Here is a 25,692-nt window from a genome sequence, read left to right as displayed (position 1 = left end):
TCTGCTAGAGAAGAGAGTTCATCTATACTTGGAATGTGATTCAAATTAGGACAAAACCATATTCTCAATTCTTTAAGACATGGCAATGGTGCTCTAAGTGGAAATCTCTCCAATTTGCTGCACGAAGCAATTTTTAATCTTTGAAGATAGGAAAATCCTTCCATATATGGAATGGAAGTTAAATTGGGACAAGAGTTTATCTCTAGTTCTTCGAGACAAGTGGCAGTAGACAGTCCATTTTTTTTAGATTTTGCATCCCCTCTAAGGTGGATTTTTGCAACGCAGGAAACACCTTGATCACCTCATTGTCACCACCTCTACTTTGACCGTAATGAAATTCATTACCCATGCAGTCCATCTTCACCAAGTTTTTCAATTTAAGAAAATGGTGGTTCTGCAGTTGGCCTAAAGGTGGAAGACTTGTACGTTTGCAATTGATTAATTCCAACTCCATCAAATTGTTGAGCAAAAACAAACCAGTATTAGAACCATGAATAGGTCTTAACATCCACGAGCGAAAGTTTTTCCTGGATAATCAATTACAATTAAGCTCTGCAAATTTGAGTGGCGTTGGGGACCTTCCAACACTTGCTCACTGTTACAATCCCTCACCGTCCATCTCCATTCGAGTATCACTTCGCATAATTTTTCTTTCCGGTGTAGATTCGCTCCGTTAGCCTCTTGTTTGTGTCTAACATGTTGAAGGTTGCATATCCTCAATTCTCCATGGAGTTGATTAATGCATCCGAGCTCCTCAATCCAATGTCCCCTTTCTGAACTCACGAAAAATACGGTCAACCTTTGAAAACAAATTAGGTTTCAAATATTAACTGGCTGAAGTTCTTGTCTATCAAAATATAAGTGCTTCAAGCTTATCAAATTTCTCAGTCCATATGGAAGTGTGAGTCCCCATAAACCCATGAGCCTCAGTGTCTGCAAATTGTAAAGTTTGGCTATGGACCCAGGTAGTGCTCTGATGAACGTCTTTGAGATGTCGAAATACCTCAAGTGCTTCAATTCTCCAAGGGAAGCTGGCAGCGTAAGGATATAATTAGCACCAAAAAACTAAAGGACTCTGAATCTTGTGAAGGTTCTTGATAGTTTCTTGAACAGATCAATCTCCGAAAACAATGAGTGCAATTTTGGAGTAACTGTTGTCAACATTATCGCTAATGCTTCCCCGTCACAACCGAAATTGAGATGCCAAATATGAGATACTTCATCTATGGTCAAAGTGAAATATTCTGGAAAAATTAAAGTATCAGACTTTGACACGGACAATGCCAGATTATGTACCAAGTCATGCATCTTGAATGTGAGAATATTCCCGCATGTATCCTTCTCGACTTCTTGGAATAAGGTATATGATAACAATTCATTCAAGTATTTGTTACCAATATCCACCATTGCCATTGAGTTGCCGAGAAATCCTTCAGCCATCCAAAGTTGGATCAACTGGTCTTTCTCAAAGCAATAATCTCTGGGAAACATGGCACAGTATGCAAAACACTTCTTTAAAGATGGAGAAGATAATCGATCAAAATTCAATTTTAGCACGCTTTCTCCTGAACCCCATACATCACTTGTTTCAATTTTCATCCATGCATCCTGACTTTTCTCAATGTTGCACATTGTCCCTGCTATAACTTTAGCTACTAATGGCACAGCTTGACACTGTTTAGCGATTTCCCTTCCGATGAACTCTAGTTCTCGAGGCATTGGAGAGCCTCTCGGTGCACGTTCTTTAATTATCGACCAACATTCATCGTCTTCTAGTTTTCCTGCTTGATGCCATTGACTAGGAAATGCTTGCACTGCTGATGCTACACCTTGACTGCGTGTCGTAACAATAACTCCACTCCCTCCATTTTTACAGATTCCTATTAGACAAAGCTTCAGTTCCTTACATTTCTCAACACTCCACACATCATCAAGAACAAGAAGATACTTTATCTGTTCCTTTTCTCCTTTGGCCTCTTCCATCTTCTCTTTATGTTTCTGGACTATGGCATTCATACTATCAGATATTAAAGTACGTTGATTCGGGAAATGATCCAACATCTCCTTTAAAATCCTTTTCACATCAAAATCATTAGAAAAACATACCCAGGTTTTGACATCGAAATGCCTTTCCACACTCACATCCTTGTACACCAGCTTGGCTGAAGTGGTTTTACCAAGGCCTCCTGGTCCTACAATAGGTACAAAAGAGACAACTTGGTCATCTTTGGGATTGACTAACAAATCAACAACCTTTGAGACATCAGATTTCCTTCCAACAATGTTTGAGTCATCCATGAAAGAGATTGTTTCCACATTTGATCTTCCAAATACATGAGATTCATGATCCATGGCACTCTGATGGAGACCAAATTGATTGGCCAATTTGTTAAGGTGGTCCAAAGATTTAAAGATGTCCTTGATTTAATTAGCCATACTGAAATGAAATGCAATTGAATTGGAAGGAGAAAATAAGTCAAATACTTTCCTCCCAATGTGATCCTGAATCTCCACTTTCCTTCTGAGGATTTCATATGAAAACTCATCCAATACATCGTCAGCCTTGTAAGCAACAACTTTGAGCCTCTGCAACCAAAGCTTCACCAAGTTGTTCTTCGTTCGTCCTTCCTCTGCATCTTGCAAGAAAGCTTTGATCATTTCTAGTGAGTCACCAAGCCTTGTCAACTCGTCCTGTAAACCCCATGCAAGGTCGATATGTTCTGTAGTGATTGGAATCACCTTTGACAAAACTGCTTCTAAAACAGCACCAACATAAGTTTCAGCCATGTTTGATGATTCAATACCTTGAAAAGCACGAAACGTTAGAAGACCCTTGGAAGGAAAACGAAGAAGATTAAAACAATAGATATTTGAAGGGATGAGAGATTTTACCAAGTGAAGGACTATGAGAAACGAAATGAAGATGCCAACAATCTTGAAAGAAGCTATCTCTAGATGTTATTCTATTATGGTTGGTTCAGATTGGACCAACTCAAAGTTTGAATTGTCGTTAAAATGTTTTGTTTAAGTTAGATTTGATTTCAACACTGAATCTAAACAAATTATTTCTTAGGGGAAAAAAGCTTGGAATTATGGGGTTTTTTTTCCATTCCAATTTCATAAAGCTCCTAAAGTCAACACGTTAGGTTTCAAGAAAATGTATGTACAAAGCTGAAATTGATATATAAATAAAATGCCATGACCTCAACGTAAACGTAATAGCAATTTTTTAAACAAATAATGTACCATTAATCCTTTGAGGCATATTCCATAGGTGGGTGTGAGAATATAATCTTGGGTAACCTATCACAGTGGTCACTTTTAAATCGCGGCCGATTAAAACAGAATTAAAACGTAATTTTAGATATAATTTTGAAAAGAAATAATAGTCGATGACTAAAACGGAATTAAAGTGACAGTGAGGTGACTAAATATATAGTTTATGCTTATTTTTTACTCTACTCAATCATTAGGAAAATTCAATCCCTAAACTGCAGCTTTCTATTCTCCCTCGATTCGCAACTTGTCTACCTCTTCTTGCTTTTTCACACTTCACTTGCTTCTCCTTCCGTATAACTCAATTTCCAACTTTTCAAGAGGCCAGGTACTATTACTTTACTGTTTTATATTGATTTTTTTCATTTTTCAGTTGCATTTTCGAATTGATTTGTTTATTTCATTGGATCCGCGGGTTGAACCCAGCAGTTTTACTTTCCGTCGGATCATTAAAACATTTATTTTCCACTCTTTAATTAGACCTTTTTTTCCTGCTTCATTTATTTATTTGCTTTCTTTCTATTATTGCGGTAATCTATGCCTTTTATAACACTGATTACAAAAATTTATTTTCTCCGGAAGCATTTCCTTGCATATGGATGCCCAAGGGAGGAACAAGGCGGTGTTTCGCGCCAAATTGATTGCACAGAAGAAGGAGAAACGCGTAGATAATCCCCTTATCAAGTAAATTTATCCCTTCAAGACCATATAATTTAGCCATGAGATGAATATATAATTGTTCTAGCAATGCCTTTCTATTATTCATTTTTCTTGGGTAATATTTTTTTTTTTAATTTTTTGAAGTGTATTGGACTAGCTTTTCAATTTCTGTTTTCTGAAGGATTGGTCTGAAATATATCCTTTTGGAACTTGAAGTACTTTTCTGTGGGTAAAATTTTCTCATGCTTGCATTGGAATTCGTCGTGCTTTTCAGATTGATTCTTAATGTTATTGTTATTATATGGGTATGTTCTAAAATCGATATTTTTTACTAGAGGATGTTGCTTGTAAGTTTTTGGAGGCATGAGTAAAGCGTATTCTTGACATTTTCTCATTGCTAATGGATGAAAATTAGATGTGCAATGGTACTTCTTTTGGTATAATTTCTTTAGATATGCCTCGTTGCTCTCTCTATAGTGTTCATGGTAATTTTGATTTTCATCTTCAAAAGTTGCTTTCTAAGTAGCTATATCACGTTTAAATTAATTATGACTTGTTTTCTTAAAGTACTCTTTCTTTTCTTTTGCACATGAAGGTACAATGAATCTGACCAACCTGTCTGTCGGGTTTGTGATGTTGTTTTGAAATCCGTATTCCACTGGGATGCACACCAAGCTTCACGTAAACATCATGAGGTAATCTTTTTAACTCCCTTGTGTATGACATTCAGAATCGTGACACAAACTCGCTGCCAAAGGTGGGTTCAAAAATTCTGTTATAATGCTAATGTGAGAACTCACAAGGCATGTTCAATGATGTTGAGTTCCTTTGAGAGAAGTCTTTAGATTATTGATTTGGTCTCGGACAGTTAAGTCTTGTTTATAGAGTGTGGTGAGAATGCTACAACATAACAAAGGCTGTTGATAGTACTTTTAAAATAATCTCTGAAGTTTAAGGAGTTACTTTTGTAATTTTTTTGGATTGGCTGATCTCTATTGCCAAAATATTGGTGTACTTAGGCAAAGTTGAGGAAAAGTTTGAGTACTTTAAAGCTAGAACATGCACTGTTTGTTTGCCTCCGTCTTATGGCACATGTTCCTCAGTCTGTTGTTCATCACTTTTTATCTGAAAAGGTTTTGAAGTGTGCTTTTGACAGTTTCTCATGTAAATTGTGTAGTTTCTCAGATCGTGATTTATTAATTTGAATAATTTAGATGCAATAGATATAGTTATCTTCTTTTGAATCAGAGGGATAGATATGGATTTAAATCCAATTTCTGATCTATAGTAATTTTTCATTTGTTTTATGTATTTATTCAATTTTGGTGAGGCCATTTAGCTTCAAATACTGCAATTGTTATATTAATATTTACCAGCCAAATGCAAAAAAAAAAAAATCTTGCAATGATGGTTATGAGTTTACTTGAACTATTCTTGGAACTAGTTAATAGTTTAGGGAAAACTTAACTGTACTTTCAGCTTTGGGGTTTCCTATTATGGTTGGTTTACAAATAGGTAGAACAGAGATTCAAATACCCTCATTTCTCCCAGGTTTTACTATTAGGGTCTGTAGTTTCATTTCTCATTGATTATTTGTTCCATGATTCCTTTGCTTCTGTACTTATACTTTTATCCATCTTATTTCAATATACTTATCAGAGGCTTTATGTTGGAACAGGCAATTAATACCTTGAAAGCTACTGCAGCTAGGCGTACTCACGCTAGCAATACACAATCTGAGCTGCTTCAAGGGTTTTTTCTATAATCATGAGGCGGGGAAGCAAAAAACAGGTAATAGCTACTGATATGACTTTATTTTGTTTTCGACTGCATTTAGATTTGCTCCCTATCGAAAATGTAGGTTTATAGTAGGTAATGGTAATTCGACTTGACATAATTAGTTCACTTATGTAACAGAGATTGCAAAGACGGCAGATCTAATTCAAACAAAAAGCTTGGAATTTCAGCCCAAACTCATGCAAAGGAGTCTCTATATACAGAGACCGAGGATGATGGTTCTCCTCAAAATAGTGCCATTCAAACAAAGGCGACTCAGATTCCTGATTCAAGACAGGTCACTCAGTTAGAAACCAAGAAAGTGAAAGGATCTCTTCCTGATGACTTCTTTGATAAGGATGAAATCAAGTTGCCTTTGGATGTCATGAAGCTATCCAGGGAGAATAAACAGGCAGCAAAGCAGGCTAGTGCTCCAGAAACTAGAACCATGCAATTGAAAGGATCTCTTCCTGATGACTTTTTTGATAAGGATGATGCCAAGTTACCTATGAATGTTATGAAGCCTCCTAGGGAGAATGAACATGCATCAGAGCAGGGAAATGCTCTGGAAACCAATCAAGTAAAGGGAGTTCTTCCTGAAGGATTCTTTGACAATAAGGAAGCTGAATTATGTGCTCGTGGCATTAAGCCTGTTAAGATAGATGTCAAGTAAGCTCCTAGTTAGATGCATTAATGCATATTTAAAAAGCCATCGACTTCTGATTTGAAAGTTATATAACTTTATTGAAGCTATTCTTTTGAGGGGGAAAGTATAAAAATTTAGAAACTATGATAAACAATTTACATTAGTGTTCAAGTTCAAGCTTTGCCGGCACAACTACTATCTCTTCTCTTTGTAATTAGCTGATAATAGTGCGTAACTAAGTTGCTCTTGAGAAACTAGTTCAGTTTAAATGAATTCTATTTGTAGTTAAGTGTGTTTGATATACAAAAATTGATGGATAACATAGAATAAACCATGTTTTATTACTAAGAGGATGCTAATATAATTAATTGGATAACTTTTACTTGTAGTATAAACTTTACTCAATCCTCTTGAAAGGGAGAGGCTTTCTATGTGCTGGGATTAGAAGCTCGAGCTCTTATTTGTAGGCTTTATATTCCACCTCTAAGTACTTGCTTTTCCTTAAGGAAAAAAATGCATTTAACATTCTTTGGTTTAGTCGGTCAATATAGTCATTCTATCCTTAATCATGCACGCCAAACAGAAATTCTGTCTGTCTAACCCGAGACATGTCAAACGGAGAATAGGATAAAGATTATAATGCAGTTCAGAGGTGGAAACAATGAAGAAACACCAAAACAGTAAGAAAAATATATAGAATGAGGGCTAAATGTAAAATTGAAGTTGGAACTAGAACACTATGGTTTAGGATTGTAGAGCCACCACGGAACAATGTCCAGCTATAATATGACCACCTCCAGGGGGAAAAACAAAGGATATAATATAACTGCTTAATGTGTCTAAAGGAAAATATATTACTAGGGTTCAGGTAGAATTTTATCAAAGATAAGAAAGTAATTTGGAATAGCTTTAGAGTATCCCATCTACCGAGTGTAAGCTTAAGAAAATTAGTCTATGATACCTCCCCGTATGATTATATTTAAAAATCAGTTCTCTAATGAAAAGTATTTTAAATTTTTAGGGATACAGAGAGAACTAGAAAAACAGGGATATTCAATAAGTTTCAAAAATAAAAATAAAAGAAAATACCTTTTGAGTCATCCTACATTAGGTGATCCTATTTGTCATCCTATCCTCTTCAGGTGAACACTAATCTTGGTATAGAGATAGTTTTATCCTATTCTATTCATCATCTTCACACTGAATGCACCATTATTTTGGCGTTTGTTATTCTACTCTTCTGATCATCTCTTATACCAAAGACAAGTGCTTGAATAACTTTAGCAATATGAGCTAGTATTGAACTAGTGCTTCAATATTCAATTTGCATAGATAATTGGCCAAAATTCTCGCCTACCTGTATATCGTTTTCGAAACAATACCTTGACTAATTCTGCATCCTGGTCAGAGATGAGTACAAGGAATTTGAAAAGTTGATTCAAGAAGATTTGCAAGTGGTGGACAATCGTATGGAAGAAGAAGAGGTTAGGTCCTTTTCTCTCCTTGTAGCATCTACTGTAGCTGTTTTGCCTGCATTGTAATTCAGTTGCACTGTAGACTTATTTAAGTAATATGTTTTTCAACATGCAGATTGATGCAGCTGAAATGATCGAAGAGGCTGAATCTTTGGAGCAAAAGTAAGTTTTTGGTGCTTGTCCCTGTTTGTGGCTCTCATCCACCTTTTTTCAATTGTGAATAAAAGGCAACTTGCTATCATAGTCATCTAGTTTATTTATCTTTTTCCTCATTCAGGGTTTACAAGCAGAAAGTCGAAATGTTATGGAAGAGGAAACTGGAATTGGACTCCACTAGATCGAATAAACGTTGCAAGGGGAAGGAAGCTGATAGACAGGAATCTGACAGTGAAGATTCATCTAGTGACGGTGACAGTGATGAGAACTTTGCAGTTGATTGGAGAGCTCAACATCTATGAAGTCTACTGCAAATATTGAATTTGTTCTCCTTGGAACTGTGAGTGCTCGTCTTTTTTGACATTGACGGCCGTATAATTTCCAAATCATGTATTGTATATATACTGATTTCTCTAAAAACATGTTTTATAGTATTTGCAACTCATGGTCCGAAGCATATAGGAGTGGAGATGTAAAGTGCAATGTGTCTGTAGTAGAGTCGTATAATGTTTGTCCAAAGCACAAATTGTCTACTCTAGCTTTAAATTCTGATCTTTGGTGCTGATCCTGTTGCAGATTTTAGCAGTGAGATGAAGAGACAAAATCCAAATGCATTCTGTTCAATTTTGCAAGATGCAAAGCAATTGAACCCTAGTCGTTTCGGCTAAATATAATCTTTCAACCAAGTGACAGTAGCATCCGTGCCATTTGTATATAAGATGGGTGATTAGGTTGTGAAAAGTTTATCGAGTAATGGCTAATCTGTTCATTGACGACTTCTAGTTTAAGCTTGGTTTACATGTGTTTATGGATTGGAGAATTTCTATTCTGAATCTCAGTTTTGTATCGAGTAATGTAATTCTGTTGCAGGCTTGCAGCTGCACTTTAGTTATTAATAGATTTAATGTAATTTGTGACTAACCTGATGTCAATGAAGAGGGATTATATAAATTACTATACTATTATTACCCATCCAAGAGCCTGGTTTTGAATGTCCGGTTGAAAATTCTGAAAATTAACCTAGTTGATTTATGCATTTGTCTTTAAAAATTTGACGTCATATTTGTAAAATTGGTTAAATTTCAATTTAGCATTTATAAAGATGATAAAATAGAAGTTCTATATATTTTTCAAACTTTTATTTGTAGTTAATGAGATTATAATCTCTTGGCTCTATACCAAAGGTATTAAGATTTATGCATTTTTTTTTTGTTAATTATGAATTATTTTTATAAAATATTTTACACTGAATATGTCTCAAGTATATGAACATTAAAAAATAATTTTAGAAAGAACACCAGGAGTGGTTCCAATTCCAATGTTAACGGGTAAGATGTTCTCTTTAGGTGATTCAAGTTCGATTTTTTTTTTTTTGAATTAATCACTGGTATCCGATCTATTGACTAATCCAGATCAGGTACTGTAGAGGCGACGGCAACCCTCCCAACACAGTTTGTTTCATTCGCAAACGCTGAGATTCGAACCCATGACCTTGCTTAAAGGACTTAGTGTCTCATCCCACTAGACCGACCAGTTGATGGTCATGCTCGATTATTAACAAACTGTGCGGTGTAAGGAATCGAGACACGAGAAATTAATCTTTGACTCTAGATGAAAATTACTTAAAACATAATTTAGTGGACTTGGAGAAAATATAACAGATTGAATGGACGGACATAGATAAGAGAATGCTTATAATGAGAAGACGATAGGAAAGATTTGAGTCGAATGCTTGTTGAATATTTGTGTTAATTTTAGTTACTCATAAAATTCATGATGATAATAGAGGTGAGAGGGCGGATGAAGGTATGTGTTTCCAAACCCTATATTTAATTCTCAGAGGCTACACAAACTAGAATCGTGTATAACTGGATTTATTCGTCCTAGCCGCTGGCTTGGACTTTGATGTAACTCTGCTAAGATGCCCACATCATATGGTTCTTGTATGAGCAGTAGTTTCTAAATGATATGGTTTTCTCTAGTGAAGTTTAGAAACATAGTCATGCGTGTTGAGATTGAAAAGTTCAACAGAAGAAGAAAGCAAAAAGATGCGACCTGGTTCTAGGGAAACACGTCTTGTTCATGAGACTTCAATGGGAAGAGGAATGTGACACTAGTTCTCAACTTTAAATCCAATGTCTTTAGATATATAAATGTGAGGTTTGGTCTTAATTAATTTGGACTAACTCGAATCGCACACCCTACTTTAGTAGATGAGTCTCTCAAATGGATTTTCTGCATACATAAGGATTCGAACTCAAGACATTCCTTAAATGATATCAAATTGCTTATAACTTGAACTAACATCCGTTGGTTGAGATTGGGGGGAGGGGAAGGGTAATAAGCATGTAAAGAAAATCGTGTTTGGACTAAATTTTAAAGCATATAATAAAAATTCATATTTTAGATTGAATTAAACTTTAGCATTCATATAAAAAAAAATGTAAACATAATACAATTGGGTTTGCTGGGAGCTTATAAAGTTGTGCAAATAACTCCCCACGATCTAATGTGTGTTTCGCTATAAAATTATGAATACGATCGTATGATTTTATATTGAAAATTTTAATTAAAAATTTAAGAGGTTTGAAGTTTTAAAATTTTAAAAAGTATAAAATTAAATTATCAATAAAAATATAAAAGAAATATATAAATCATACGAGAATTTAATTTTTTTGGAAAGTATGATGATACTTTCAACGCATTTCGAAGCATCCTTGAAAGAGATGGTGTAAAAGTAAAGGATAATATACCTTTAGTGGCAGCCTTGGATCTCATGCTAATGCCCTTAAATGCGCTCCTTAAGTCAGTCAAGACAAAATTCTAAAAGGGATGATAACCCTACTCTTTTAGCTTTTTGCTTCCAAAAGATTCAAATCGACTCCCTGATTCTCTTTCATAAGCCTAAGGCAAGGGCCCAGGGTCAGATACCGCAGCCAAATAGGACGATTGAAAACGTCAAACCTCCAAAAATTTTTGGTTTAGATACTTATTAGGTCCTTGTTAGTTTTGAAATTAGATAAATTAAACCTTAACTAGTCCCATTTTTGAGTTTAAATACTTCGTCGATCCTTACCAATTCAACGTAAAGCAATTTGCCTTCGTCAAAATTGTCTCAACTCATTTTCTGTAAATTCATGTACTAATTTGAACCCAAAAAAGTTAATCAAGTATCTAATTGGATAAAAGAAAAAACTTGAATATTAACTAAACTTTGAAATTAAGTTCTGATATCAAAATATCTATTTATGCTATGATTAGGAGCATCACCATGATGCATGTGTACAGGGATGGATCGAAGGGTGAGTAGGACGGCAGTTCTTTGAAAATTTAAATATATATATATATGTTCTATTAAAAATCTATTTTTGCTCCTTAGAATCTTATAAATTTTTCACGCATAAAATTTTAGAATTTCGACCCCTAACACAAAATTCTGTATCCGTCTCTAGATGTGGGGAGGCCACAAATAAGAACCAAAGTGGCTTTCAATTGTTATTATTTCTTCACTCTTCATTTTTCAAATAATATGAGAGGTTAAATTATTTCTCGAGTATTTAGTTAAATTGAGCGAAAATATTTTAATTTAGTCAAGTTGATGAGTTCTAGTTCATCATCTTAACTCAGTTCAATTTACTCTTTAACAGTGTCGAGTGAAATAAAATTTAAATTAAATAAATTTATTCAAATTATTTAAAAATGTATATATTAAATGATAAACTTAATTTGATCATTTACTGGTTCAAGGGCTCAAATTTATGATTTAGAATTAAAAAAATAAAACTTTTATAATTTAACATATTTTTATAGAATTTGAAGAGTTATATATAGTTTATATATATTTATTTTTAAGGACCAATTTGAATATTTTCTTTTTAAATTGACAAGAACTCAAAGCATATTTGTACTAATTTGTTATTCAATTTATTAAAATTGTAAAAATTTAACTTAGCTCGAACTCAGAAATGGAATAACTTGACAAGATTAATTCAAAAATTTGATCAGTAACTTATTTTTTTCATTTTCGACTTTAAAATGGACTAAATTGCTCATAACCTTATAGTATAAGGACCCCATACATATTTATTCCTTAGATTTGCAGTGAATATGAGATGAGGATGAAAAAGGGAGAGAAACGAGAGAACACAGTTGATTTGATTTGCAAATGAATAATGATTTGATATCTTAAAAGGAAGGTTTGGTTAGCTAAGACAAGGCAAAAAAGAGGAGAGATTGATTGTTTTATAGATTAAAAGTGATAAAATTAAGCGTAAACTACACGTTTAATACCTAAATTACTACTTTTATTCTATTTTGGTATCTAAACCTTAATTTGTTTCAAAACAATACCTAACATTTAGTTTAAGTTTCATTTTGACACCCCACTATTAAAAAATTAATAGAACTACTAACGCGCCATTTTTTATTTTTCAATAATGACGTGACATTATCTTACGGTTACATGTCAACATCACCGTTAAGTTTTTAAAGGCGGGATATTAAAATGAAACTCAAACTAAACGTCGGTATGATTTTGAAACGAAATAAAGTCAGGGTACTAAAATAGAATTAAATAAATAGTTTAGAAACTAAACGTATAATTTATCCGAAAATTAATGTGAAGGACAACTTTATGTTGTGTTGTTTGAATTGAAGACAATTTTCTCCCTTGACCATATTCTAATAAGCTAAGCTCCTTGCTTTTTAATCTATTATTATATTATACAAAAGAACATGCATGTGAGGGTCAAGGGATAGGTATATTCTAATGAATCGATCACTTCGAGAATTTGATTTATGCTTAATCCTCCTAACTCCATAGAAAGCAAATGAAAACATCATGACAACATATATTCTCATCCACATTTATTTTCTAATATTAAAAATTATTTGAATGAATTTGATAGTAAAAAGAATATAGTTTTATTTAGAGATTTCATGTTCAAACTATTATGTTTATAGACTGTGTGCATTATAAATTACTGAATTTTTTGAATATATATTTAGTGGCAGATATATAAATTAAAAATTGGGGATTCAAAATTTTAATGTTCATATTCTAAAAATTTTGGGTATGCAAATTTTTTTACTTTTTTCCTGTTTTCATTAACAAATTAAATTAAATTAAATATTTTTCCTCAAAATAATGAGAGTATAATGACTCCCCTAAAGACCCACGTACATCCGCCCTGTATATATTATTGAGTAATCATTTCAAATTATTTAATAAATTTTATTTGTCACGGTATTCAATTTCATATAAGTCTACGTCATATCTAAAATATAATAAAATGAATATTTCAATTATGATACTTATAGATATTTTAAAAGAATCTCATATTTTAAATTTGAAATTATTGCTTTGATCTATTTTTTAAATAGTTTATGTGATTATAATGTAGTATTTATTCATAATTTTTTAACAATTGACGATGTATAAATTCTATAGATGTAGTTATTCGAATCAAGAATCTCAATAGATAACAGTACTTCTTTTAACTATTAATTATTGATTTGATTCAAATATAAATACTAATTAATAGTAGGGGCTATTCTATTATTTTGAAAAAATAATTAATTTTTTTATATATTAAGAAAAAATTAAAAAGAATTTGCAAATTCATTATTTTTAAGAAAAAAATATTAAAACTATGACGATTTTCCCAGAAAAATAACCCTAAAAAGTTTTTATTCCCTGTCAGGCACCATTCAGATTTTATTTTCCGATCTAACACTCTTGGCATGAAGGTGCGGCCCATGCACGACGGCTTACGCCACGTGGGGTAAGGTGCGCCCCCGAAACGCGTCTTGTGAAACATGTAAAAACGGCAACTTTATATATTTATTTTTTATGTGATATTATTTTTAACAATAGATAATAATGTTTATTGACTTTTAAAATTAATTGTTTAAAAATATAAAAATATTAAAATAAACATTTAATTATATTTGAGAGATCAAATGAATTATTATTCATTTTTAAAAATAAAAATAAAATTGCTATAAAAAGAATTAAAAGTGAATAAAATTCAATAAAAATATGATGAAAAGCTAAAAAAACATTACATCTTTATTTAAAATATTCTTTCTAATATTAATTTTTAAAAATATAAAATAAATATTATATTTTAATTTTATTAAAAATGAATAAATAATATTAATTGTTGTTAAAAAATAATAATTAATGAATAATAATTTATTAGATCACTCAATTGTAATTAAAAGTTTATTTTAATATTTTAATATTTTTAAACAATTAATTTTAAAATACTCTATTCTCAATACCAAAGTTAAGTTTATGATCATTAAAAAGTCGTAGGTGTGGACAGCTACAGTAATCGAGTGAAAATTCGATCGTACAAAGTTAATAACTCAAAAATTATCTAACTCCTGTCTAAATATCAACTCAATTGTACCATGAATAAACATCGGATCAAAGAGTTGATCTTTTCTACTCAATCTTCACAAAAATTGTTTTGTCTTATCATTTTCTCCCGTGATGAGATCCTTTCTTTTTCAATTCTTTTCTGTTGAATATAGTTGTCCACGTGCACACACAAAAAAATCAAGAGTAAAGTGACTTTTATTGCAAAAGTCAATTGTAATTAAAAGTTTATTTTAATATTTTTTATATTTAAACAATTAATTTTAAAAGTCAATAAATTTTTTAAAAATATATGAAATTGATAATTTTTTAAATTATAAAATATTTATTACCATCATCATTTTGTAAAAGAAATACTAGTTATAAAACTTTTATAAAATTATTCATATTTTAAAATAATTAACCTCAAAGTTTTCCTATATTAAATTATACGTATTGTGTAATTTTATGCGAAATCAAAATTTGTTTTATAAAATAATTTATAAAAGAATATTTAAAGATTAAAGTTTTTTTTTAAAAACAAAAAATAAATAAATAAGGTTTACGTTTTTATACAAATATCACCATAATAGAAATTAAATACATATTTGGCATCATTTTAAAAATATTTATAAAATTAGCACTAGAATTTTTTACACGTTTCACAAGGCACGTTGCATGGGGCGTGCCTTACCACACGTGGCGCCGGATTAGCGTAAGGCGCGATGCAGGGGTCGCTCCTTCCTGCAAAGGGTGTTAGATCGAGAAATAAATTTTGAACGATGTCTGACAGGGAATAAAATCTTTTTAAGGTGTTTTTTCGGGAAAATCGCCTAAAACTATAGACCTTAATTCTTGAATTTATGGTTTTGACACTAATTATTAGGTTTATAAAGGAAAATTAAGAAATGATGTCTTATGGTAGTTTAATATAAGGCTGAAGAAAGACGTTATCGGAAATATTAATATTTTTTTAATATTAAATAAAGTGTTATCTAAAATATTATTTTTTACTGAAAATATTAATTCCGCTACCTATACTGAATATTTATGATATTAATATTTTCGGCATAAAAAATATTTTAGATAGTATTTTATCAAAAATAATAAAAAAATATTAATATTTTTTATAATATCTTTTTTAAGTCTTATATTAAACTGATTTTTGTTAGATATCATAATAAACATGGTTTTCATATATAAAAAGAAAAGGAAAAATGAAAGCAGTAAATGAATGATTCATACAGAATCAGGGGTGTCAGTGATTGGGATTGATGGATGGATGTTTTCCACTCCTCCCTAAAGGAAAGATAAATTTGGCCTTGAAATTTGTGACGAAGCTTCACCCATTTATTCTCGTGGACCCTCCCCACCACCTCACATTTAATTTCGTATTTTAAAATACTAATTAATGGATGCTTGGATGGGATGTGGTTGCCGAATGAAAAGAAGAAAGAAGAAAGAAGAAGTGAGTGAGTACAAGAGACGAGAAAAGAAAAATATTGAAGAATTAGGATAAAGTGTGGGAATAAATAGGAAAAAAAAACTTTGCATCTCAAATTAACACAGGAAATAATAAAATAAATAAATAAATAAATTAGAGATGTTAAATAATTATTTAAGAAAATAGGTTAAAGTTACTAGTACAAGATAAAACCATCCTCATGTAGTCATCTGTTAATGGTTTCACTAAATGAACGTGTGTTGCTTGAAAAAAAAAAGTTGTTTTTGAATTTAAAAATCATATGTAATTAAGTATGGATATATAATTTTATGTTAAAAAGATGAATTTATAAAATTTTACGGAAAAAAAATTATCGATAGAAAATATAACAAATATTTAAATTGTATAAAAACATAAAAAATTTAAAGGAACAACAGCTCCGTCAACTCCTTTAATTTATCTCTATACATAGTTGATGATTTTATCAAAATTATACATAAATTCCGACGACTTCAAGTCGACATGTGACCCTAATTGGACAACAAAAGGGCATACAGTGACGAAGGCAACCTCTAATCGATAAATATGAACGATAGGACAACCTTTAATGGTCGTTTGAAAACCTACTAAAATCATCAACAATTTTCAGTAACTTTTTAATCGTATACGATGGTTAAGAAATATTATTAATTTAAAAAAATAAATAATTAATAATATACACATATTTTACAAACATAATTATCTAACTTTAAAACTTTAAAATAAATAATATTCATTTTTATTATTGAGGTCAATTGATAAATTCAATTATCAATAATTCTTATATTAAAAACAAATTGCTTAAACATATAATGATTCTGACAAAATTATAATAACTTGAAAACGACTTTGCATAACATTATTTTTCATTTATCTTTTAAAATAATTATCATAATTGTCTACAACCCAAAATTTTTATTATTCTTTTAATTTCTTAAAAAATGTAATATACTGTCATCTATTCTCAATATTTATTAATATATAGGGTATTTAATTATATTAATATTTAAATTTTTATCATATAAAAAATGCAAAGTAGGATTCCTATCATAGGGATGGCAACGGGGCGGGTTCGGGCCGGGGATTGGTCCCCCGTCCCTGTTTAAAAATTACATACCCGTCACCGCTTAAAAAACCGCAGGGAATTAAACGGGGATCCCCATTGGGTAATCGGAGAAAACCACGGGGAAATGGGTATCCCGTTTAGCATAAACGATTATTTAAATGAGTATCGGGACAGGTATATATATTTAAATTAAATATATAGATATTATATATATATATATATATATATATTTAATTTAAATTAAATTTATTAATATTATATATATATAATAATTATTTTTAATATTTATCGGGCCGGGTATTCGGGTAATCGGGGCGAAAAATACCAAACCCATCCCCGTTTAAAACATTCGGTTTTTCCCGTCCCCGTCCCCGTTTATCATCCCCGAACCCGACCCGTTTAATTCAATTTTCGATTTTTCCCGTCGGATTCAATTTTTTTTGCCATCCCTAATTCCTAATAATAAATAATTCACATGATAAACATGACGCCTCCAATAAATTCCACAATATTCGGAGACTTTATTTAATTATTCATTTCTAAAACTAAATAACAAAAGTTAACTTAAACCCTAATTTTACAATATACATATATATTTTATAGTGAAAAATAAAAAGAGGAAAGTAAGAGTAGTGCACAAGTAAATGCTAAATTTGAGAACCATAGTATCATTTTTTGCAGCATGGGATTAGACAAAGCTTGGTGCTGGCTTATGCTTGTGCTCCAATGTATATTTTATTAAGTAGGTAGATATTTATATTTTTAAGCCGTATACAGGGGTTCGAATTTATATATATGATGTGTTGAAATAGTGAAAACACAAACAAAAAATTGTATTCTGAAAAGCTTGCTTTTCATTACTGAATCATATTCAATTTATACATTGTAGGTGCAGCTGTGGCTAACAGATTCACTAACAGATTACTAACTAACTAGCAACTGCTCCATTCAGCTAATGCCACGTGTAAGGGTACAGTTACAATCGATTATAACCAGCTAAGCGTTGTTCATATGCAAATGTTTTGCTTCTGCTGAATTGCCAACATTCTCCCTACCTCTTCTTGTCTTCTTTGTTAAAAAACACTAACACATACTTTGGACCTGAATTCTTCAAAGGCAGCTCGAGCATGTGGCTTAGTGAACCCATCAGCAGTTTGGTGCATTGCCCAAACATAGCTTACACACAGCTGGCCAGCTGCTACTTTCTCACGAATGAAATGGATGTCCAGGTCCATGTGCTTGGACTGTGCATGGTACACGGGATTAGCGCTCAAGGCCACTGCACTGGTGTTATCACACCAGATAATCGGTTCACGACCCTGCTGAATGTCGAAATCAGTTAGGAGTGCATTTATCCATGTTATATCAGCTGCTACATCCGCCACACTTTTATACTCAGCTTCCATAGTGGACCGGGAGACTTTCTTTTGTTTCTTAGAGCACCAGGTAACCAAGCATTTACCTAAGAAGACTCCATATCCAGTTATAGACCTTCGATCATCGATGTTGGCTCCCCAATCCGCATCAGCAAAGGCAACCACATTCAATCCACTATCAATAGGCGAAAACAACAAGCCATAGTTCAGCGTTGCACCGAGGTACCGAAGTATCCGTTTTACTGCAACATAATGAACTTCACGTGGAGCTTGCATAAACTGGGCAGCTTGAGCCACACTAAACGATATGTCCGGTCGTGTATGACAAACATATAAGAGTGATCCCACAATACTTCTATAGTCACTAGCATTGCTTAGAAGATCACCTGCTTCATGAGAAAGTTTAGATGAAACCACCATATGTGTGACACATCCAGTAGCTGTCAATATCCCTGTTTTCTCTAGTAGTTCGAGTACATACTTCTTTTGACTCAAGAGGATTGAACCATTTTTACGTTTGACTTCAATGCCTAGGAAGAAGCTCAACTCTCCCAGGTCCTTGAGTGAAAAATGTTCTTGTAGCGTGGACACTGCTTCTTGAATTAAGTTTGACGCTGACCAGTGACAACTATGTCGTCTACATACACCAGTTTTTAGACTTGTCCTTTATGAGAATTCTTTACGAACAGCGAAGGGTCAGCTCGAGAAATTATAAACCCCATTTGTAGTAGGTTATCTTTGAGTTTCTCGTGCCAATTGCGAGGAGCTTGTCGAAGACCGTATAATTCCTTTTGAAGCTTGCAAACAAAGGGCTTTCCATCCATATCAAACTGTTCGAAACCAGGAGGTCGACGCATATAAACATCCTCACTGAGATCTCCATTAAGAAACGCGTTGTTTATATCAACGTGTCGAAGCTCCCATCTTCTGGAAATAGCAACTGCTAGAACAGTATTGAACGTTGAGAATCAAACCACTGGGCTGAACGTATCTCGAAAATCATAACCAGGAGTCTGAGAACCCCTGAGCGACTAATCGAGCCTTATATCGAATAACAGTCCCATCTGGATTTTTTTAATGCGAAAAATCCATTTGCATCCAATTGTAGTTCTCCCTTCTGGTAGTTTAACAAGTAACCAAGTACCATTCTTTAGTAATGCATTATATTCTTCATTCACTGCAGCAGTCCAATGAGGGGATCGAAGTGCAGTTGTTATGGTGGTAGGGATATCATCATTCTCAGTAGCTAAGAAGACTTTGGGCTTAAAGATGCCACACCTACTGCGCGTCAACATGGGGTGAATTCGTGATGGAGGTCCAGCACCATTTAATTCTGAAGCATTATCGGGGTTGATGCTAGCAGAGGTGGGCTCACCAGTGCCATTGCCAGGATCCAATGGAAATTCAGTGCTACTGGATTCGGGAGCAACATCTGTGTGTTCACGAGCACTGTGATCATGATCAGTAGTAGCAACCATATCATTGGATTCAGTCGATTCAACATTCCCCGATGCAACATTGTTTGAAGTACCTTCAGACTCGCTGTTCATAGAAGTTTGTATTAAATTGTCTGGACTATCATGTGTGCTTTGAAGCCTTGTACTCCTTACATCTGCAACAACTCGAAGAGGTTGGGATGAGCGAGTGCTTGAGTGTGTAGGTATATAGAAGTTACAATTTTCTCGACCTGCAAAAGGAAATATAAATTCATTAAACACAATGTGTCTGGAAACATAAACTCTTCCATCAGACGCCAAACACTTAAATCCTTTGTGTCGAGGACTGATTCCCAGGTAGGTGCAGGATTGAGATCTGAATGAGAGTTTGTGCTTTTGAAACGGTCTGAGGTGAGGGAAGCATTGACAACCAAAGACTCTCGTCATGGAGTAGTCTGGTTTCTTTTTATACAGCTTCTCAAAGGGTGATATTCCATGTAGAACTTTAGTAGGGAGTCTATTTATTAGATAAACTGCTGAAACAACAACATAGAACCAGTATTTCACTGGCAGTGATGCCTGGGCGAGCAAAACAAGTGCTAGTTCTATGACATGTCGATGCTTCCTTTCAACGACTCCGTTTTGCTCGGAGGTGTGTGGACATGTCAAGCGATGTGTGATTCCTTAGAGATCGAAATTAACCTCCCCAATCAGTTTGTAGAGCTTTGATTGAAGTACCAAACTGATTTGCTATAATTTTTTGAAACATTCGAAAAGCCAACACTGCTTCATCCTTACTCTTTAACAAATAAATCCAAGTGTGCCTTGTGAACGCATCTACAAATGAAACGTAGAAATGAAAGCCATTTGACTGCTCATGAGCAGGTCCCATAAATTCGAGTATACAAGATCAAAAAGAGCAGTAGATGATGTATTTGAGTAAGTAAAGGGTAGCCTATGGCTTTTTCCCATATGACAAGCTATACAAAGCTTATTTACATTGGAATTCACCTTAACGCCTATTTCATTAGCTAGTTTGACTAATGTTTCAGCTGCTGGATGACCAAGGCGCCTATGCCAGAGGTTTTCTGTCGAGGAAGAAGTTGAATAGTTATTAACTTCTGTGAGATTAACTCCTAACGAACTGTTGTCCATAGTGAACGAGTATAAGCCTCCATGTTGCTCTCCTTGAAGTAAAATATCACTGGTTGCTTCATCACGCACACAACAACTCTTTGCATGAAATTCTAAAAATATGTTGTTGTCCCTGGCAAGCTTAGAAACAGAGATTAAGTTCTTAGTTATTTGCGGAACATGCAGCAAATCTTTAAGATACAACATGCGTGAGGAAGAATTAATGTGAGAGTGACCAACCAGGTTTACATCGAGTGGCATGCCATTACCAACAAGAAGTTTACCTGGGCCAAGAAATTTCGCTGGACTCATGACATTGTTAGTGTCTGAGGTCACGTGGTGTGTGGCACCGGTGTCAACCACCCAGCGATCCGAGGACAAGGAGAAGGTATTCTCTTGTGGTTGATCAGCCATAGATGAGCTAAACTTATGATTGGCACAAAATTCACATCCAGTATCAGAGGACGAATTGAATGTTGAAGAAGCTGTTCGACGATCTGACTGATTGGATCCACGACTTGTTGTAGTTACACATGAAAAATCTTTATCAAACCTGTGCCAGCACCAATCTACAAGATGACCTATTTTTCCACAGAGTTGGCATTGCACTTTTTATCTACCACGTCCTCTACCACCAGTTTGAGCTCCAGACCTTGAATAGTAACCTGAATTGAAACTTGTTGAGTTGCGAATTTCTCCTTGAGTAATATTGACACTCATTGGTAAAGCATCCAGGTGATCTTCAAACCTGGCGAGCTGTGTTTCTGCATCAAGAAGCATGGTGTAGATGCTATCTAAGGACAAAGACTCTCTCATTGAGGTTATAACTGCCATGAAGGGCTGGTATTCACGTGGAAGCCCTTTGAGAATGCTTGCAATGTGCTCGACTTGAGGTACAACACTGCCACAAGAGGCTAAGGCATCGCAAACCTCTTTCACTCGAGTAACGTATGTACGCATAGAGTCACCCCATTTATGTAAGGACTGCAATTTATAGTGGAGACTCATCACAGCCGTTGTGGAGCGGTTGGCGAAAAATTGCAGAACAGTGGTCCACACGGCCGTCGCAGTTTCAACTATAACAAACTGAGGAAGAAGATGATTGCTGATCGAGGACAATAACCAGGAGGCAATAGCACTATCATGTGCTATAAAATATTCATAGGCTTCATTGACCCGTGTTACGCCATCATCATCAAGAACCGTTTCAGGTGGAGTTGCCATAGCACCAGTAAGGAATCGTTCTAAGCGATGGCTCCGAATTGTGAGCAGAATCTGTTGTTTCCAAAGGAGAAGGTTCGTCTCATCAAGAATGATACTGACTTTCTTGTGAGAGAACGATTTTGCAGTAGCATGAAACTCCATTAGAGAGAGACTTCAAGCAGCGAAAAGAAAGATCCCAAGATCTTTGGCGAGAGATACCATGTTGAAATAGTGAAAACACAAACAAAAAATTGTATTCTGAAAAGCTTGCTTTTCATTACTGAATCATATTCAATTTATACATTGTAGGTGCAGCTGTGGCTAACAGATTACTAACTAACTAGCAACTGCTCCATTCAGCTAATGCCACGTGTAAGGGTACAGTTACAGTCGATTATAATCAGCTAAGCGTTGTTCATATGCAAATGATTTGCTTCTGCTGAACTACCAACATGATGGGATAACATGAGCATCATCGACCATTTAAGATTCATTGTACGAAAAAAATTAAGGTAAATATATATTTTTATACTTCAATTTTGTTTTAAGATTTAATTTGATGTGTATTTTATTATTTAAATATATATTTATATATATATAGTAAAGTTTAATTAAATACTTAAATTTGATTTATTAATTTAAATTGATATTTGAATTTTATTTTAATTATAAAGTAACACTTACGATGAACTATTAAATGAAATTTCATGAATTGATTTTAATGAGAATGACACATTTAAATATTTATTTAGATCATACGAAGTTAAAGTACTAAATTCAACTTTGAGACCAAGTTTAGATTATGGATGAGTATTTAACTCGGACTCGATGAATTTTAATTTGACCTGATTAGATTGAGTTGGGTCATATTTTTTTCTTTCAAAATTAAAATTTGAGTCAATTTGGATTTAAATTTAAAGTGAAAAAACTCTACCCGAGATAATATTATAATTATTCATTATATATTTAGGGAATAAATAATAGTATCTCTTTTATATATTATTTTCTCAGTTAGGTCTTTATTTTATCTAAAATTTAAATATATATAGATCGAGTTGAATCAGATTAAATGTAAATTTTGACCTCAAAATACGAGTCAGATCAGATAACACTTTTTAAAATTTAAATTGAATCTGATCTAAATAAAAAAATATTTTAAATCAGATTGAGATAGACTAAATACCTTATACGACTCAACATATAATCCTCCATAATTTAGATACATAACCAGAGATATTAAATAAAAGTTTAATATGAAATTAAAATATAAAAAATGTATATTTATCAAAGTTCAGTAATTAAATTGTTTGGATTTATGGTATTAATAATTTATATAATGTTTGTGTGTGAATGTTTCTCTCTCTCATTCATTCCATTGTGGTATACCCTATAAGCACCTGTTTATTCCTCCTTCTCTATTCCCAAACACCCTCTCTTCTTCACCACCCTTTTCTTCTTAATTTTCTTAACAAGTTGTTGTATTACTATACTGAGTCACACTGATTACTCCTTTCCTTGGGGAGACCTACACCGAGTCAACACACTTGCCCTCACTTTGGAACACTATTATATTGGTGTTTTAGCTCTTACCTTGCATTTTGAATTTGCTTCTTTCTCTTCTTTTACCAGTTGACCTATTATGGACATTTTAGTGGGTCATCCTTCTCCTTTGTCTCCTTTTCTTTATTAAGTTTTTATTATGGGATTTGGGTATTCATGAAACAAGGGTTTCTCAGATTCAGTGCCAAGTATTAAGAGCACACTCCTAGGAATTAGGTCTATTATCCCTAATAAAATAGTAGTATATATTACCTAGAAATGGAACTTTCCAGTCAAGAAGGGGAGATCCCAATTCCTTTGAACAGTACATATGGTGGGGGACATGGGCATGGGCATGGGCATATGATACATCATGATCATGTTCCACCCCATAACCATATCATACCTTCATCAGCACCCCAAGTCCTTTCCAATGGCCCTTCCTCCTTGTCGATGGAAGACCATGTGCCCTACATGAAACCGGTGAGGTACCGTGAGTGTATGAAGAACCATGCGGCTGCCATGGGAGGAAATGCCACCGATGGGTGCGGCGAGTTCACGCCGAGTGGTGAAGAGGGTACCGTCGAAGCACTGACTTGCTCCGCTTGTAACTGCCATAGGAACTTCCACAGAAAAGAAGTGCAAGGCGAGCCCTCATTTGATTGTTACCCGTTGCACGGTGTGAGCGGCAGAGTTGGGAGAAAACTCCTCTTGGGTCACCACCACAAGAGTATCCTAGCACCTGAGGCTCTAGGGTACCCTACAGGTACTCTCATACACTCGAGATCAGCAGCACCAACGCCCCACCAAATGATAATGTCCTGCAACATGGTCTCCCTCCCTTCAGAGTCCGATGAGCAGCCGGAAGACGGTGATTGGGTAGTCGGAAACAGGCCTCTACAACTCATGAAGAAAAGGTTTAGGACCAAGTTCACACAGGAACAGAAGGACAAAATGCTCAACTTTGCCGAAAAAGTTGGGTGGAAAATCCAAAAGCAAGAAGAATCAGTGGTGCAACAGTTCTGCCAAGAGATTGGTGTCAAGAGAAGAGTCCTCAAGGTCTGGATGCACAACAACAAGCACAATCTAGCCAAGCAAAACCCATCAAATCCCACCACCGCCGCCGTCCCCACCACCACCGCTGCATGATGATCCTCAGTCTTTTCTTAGTATAATTCGTGTTTCATTTCCATTTAGCTCATCTCATCTGGTTTGATTTTCGCTTCTTCAATGGCTGTGCTAGATCGGGCTAATTAAAAAACGTTTTCTCAGGCGAGTTTCAGTTAACATTAGTAATTAATTTGGACTGATGTTTTTGAAAATATCCATGCATGCATGCACTGTATAACATAAATGGATATAATTTATCAGTTTTCTTAATATAATATTGTATAATTTTCTTACAATATAATGTTGAGGAAGAGAGCTTACCTTGTTTTACGTGTTATGCAACACTATCTACCATCCAAGTCTGGTGGTCTGAACTCCGAAAAAGTAACTTTATTTATTTATTTCCTCTGAATTTAGAGAAAGAAAACGAAGAAACATGTTTGTTTGGTTTCAGAATCTAGGAAGAAGAAGAAGATCGAATAATTAATGTTTGCTTGTCCGAAAATATATGTCACAGTAACAGTATCTCATCAATCAGAGCTTCCATATTTTGCCAGAAAACTTGGATTCTCTTTCTGCAGGGTCGTTCTGCGGTGCGGCGCCTAAAAAACGGCTAATATACGGCGTGACCGGTTAAACAAGTGACCGGTTAAAATTTAGACCGGTTATGTTATATTATTTAACCGGAAATATTATAAAGTACAATAACATACTAGGTAACGCTTATATAATGTAATAGGTAGCGCTTATATTTACCTATTTTATAAGTAAACCAGTATATTTATACCGATAGCATTGCAAATTTACCTATTACATTATATTATATTGAAAGTGTCCATACTTTTTATAAAAAGGATCGATACTTTAACAGTGTTTCATGTTTTCCACCTACAATATTGATTTAATAATTTCATTTGCACAAAAAATTATTTGATTGTTTTGATATTTTATAAAATATTATTTAGAATTTTTAATTTAATAATAATATATAC

At 33.8% G+C, this 25,692-nt stretch overlaps 3 protein-coding genes across 3 annotated transcripts; 2 read left to right on the top strand and 1 right to left on the bottom strand.

The window, feature by feature from the left end:
• Nucleotides 1-850: 850 nt before the first annotated feature.
• On the bottom strand, nucleotides 851-2,787 carry LOC120159534 (disease resistance protein RGA2-like). The gene is made up of 3 exons (XM_039170112.1): nucleotides 2,485-2,787; nucleotides 1,112-2,358; nucleotides 851-1,031 (listed from the first exon to the last, which is right to left on the bottom strand). Exons 1-3 carry the CDS (start codon nucleotides 2,785-2,787, stop codon nucleotides 851-853), a joined length of 1,731 nt encoding a protein of 576 aa, XP_039026043.1.
• Nucleotides 2,788-3,486: 699 nt separating this feature from the next.
• On the top strand, nucleotides 3,487-8,863 carry LOC120159382 (zinc finger protein 830-like). The gene is made up of 9 exons (XM_039169977.1): nucleotides 3,487-3,604; nucleotides 3,859-3,960; nucleotides 4,532-4,631; nucleotides 5,615-5,727; nucleotides 5,854-6,381; nucleotides 7,767-7,842; nucleotides 7,949-7,995; nucleotides 8,111-8,329; nucleotides 8,566-8,863. The coding sequence occupies exons 5-8, from the start codon at nucleotides 6,098-6,100 to the stop codon at nucleotides 8,289-8,291; spliced, it is 588 nt and encodes a 195-aa protein (XP_039025908.1). The 5' UTR covers nucleotides 3,487-3,604; nucleotides 3,859-3,960; nucleotides 4,532-4,631; nucleotides 5,615-5,727; nucleotides 5,854-6,097; the 3' UTR covers nucleotides 8,292-8,329; nucleotides 8,566-8,863.
• Nucleotides 8,864-23,829: 14,966 nt separating this feature from the next.
• LOC120159533 (zinc-finger homeodomain protein 4-like) lies at nucleotides 23,830-24,739 on the top strand. Its single transcript, XM_039170111.1, has one exon. It carries the CDS (start codon nucleotides 23,870-23,872, stop codon nucleotides 24,737-24,739), a length of 870 nt encoding a protein of 289 aa, XP_039026042.1. The 5' UTR covers nucleotides 23,830-23,869.
• Nucleotides 24,740-25,692: the final 953 nt, after the last annotated feature.

The sequence above is a fragment of the Hibiscus syriacus genome, unplaced genomic scaffold (assembly GCF_006381635.1).
Source record: "Hibiscus syriacus cultivar Baekdansim isolate YM2019G1 unplaced genomic scaffold, ASM638163v2 tig00111366_pilon, whole genome shotgun sequence".
In the NCBI taxonomy this organism is placed as follows: domain Eukaryota; kingdom Viridiplantae; phylum Streptophyta; class Magnoliopsida; order Malvales; family Malvaceae; genus Hibiscus; species Hibiscus syriacus.
Note: the sequence above shows the minus strand (reverse complement) of the source record. Positions and strands in the feature narration are given on the sequence as shown.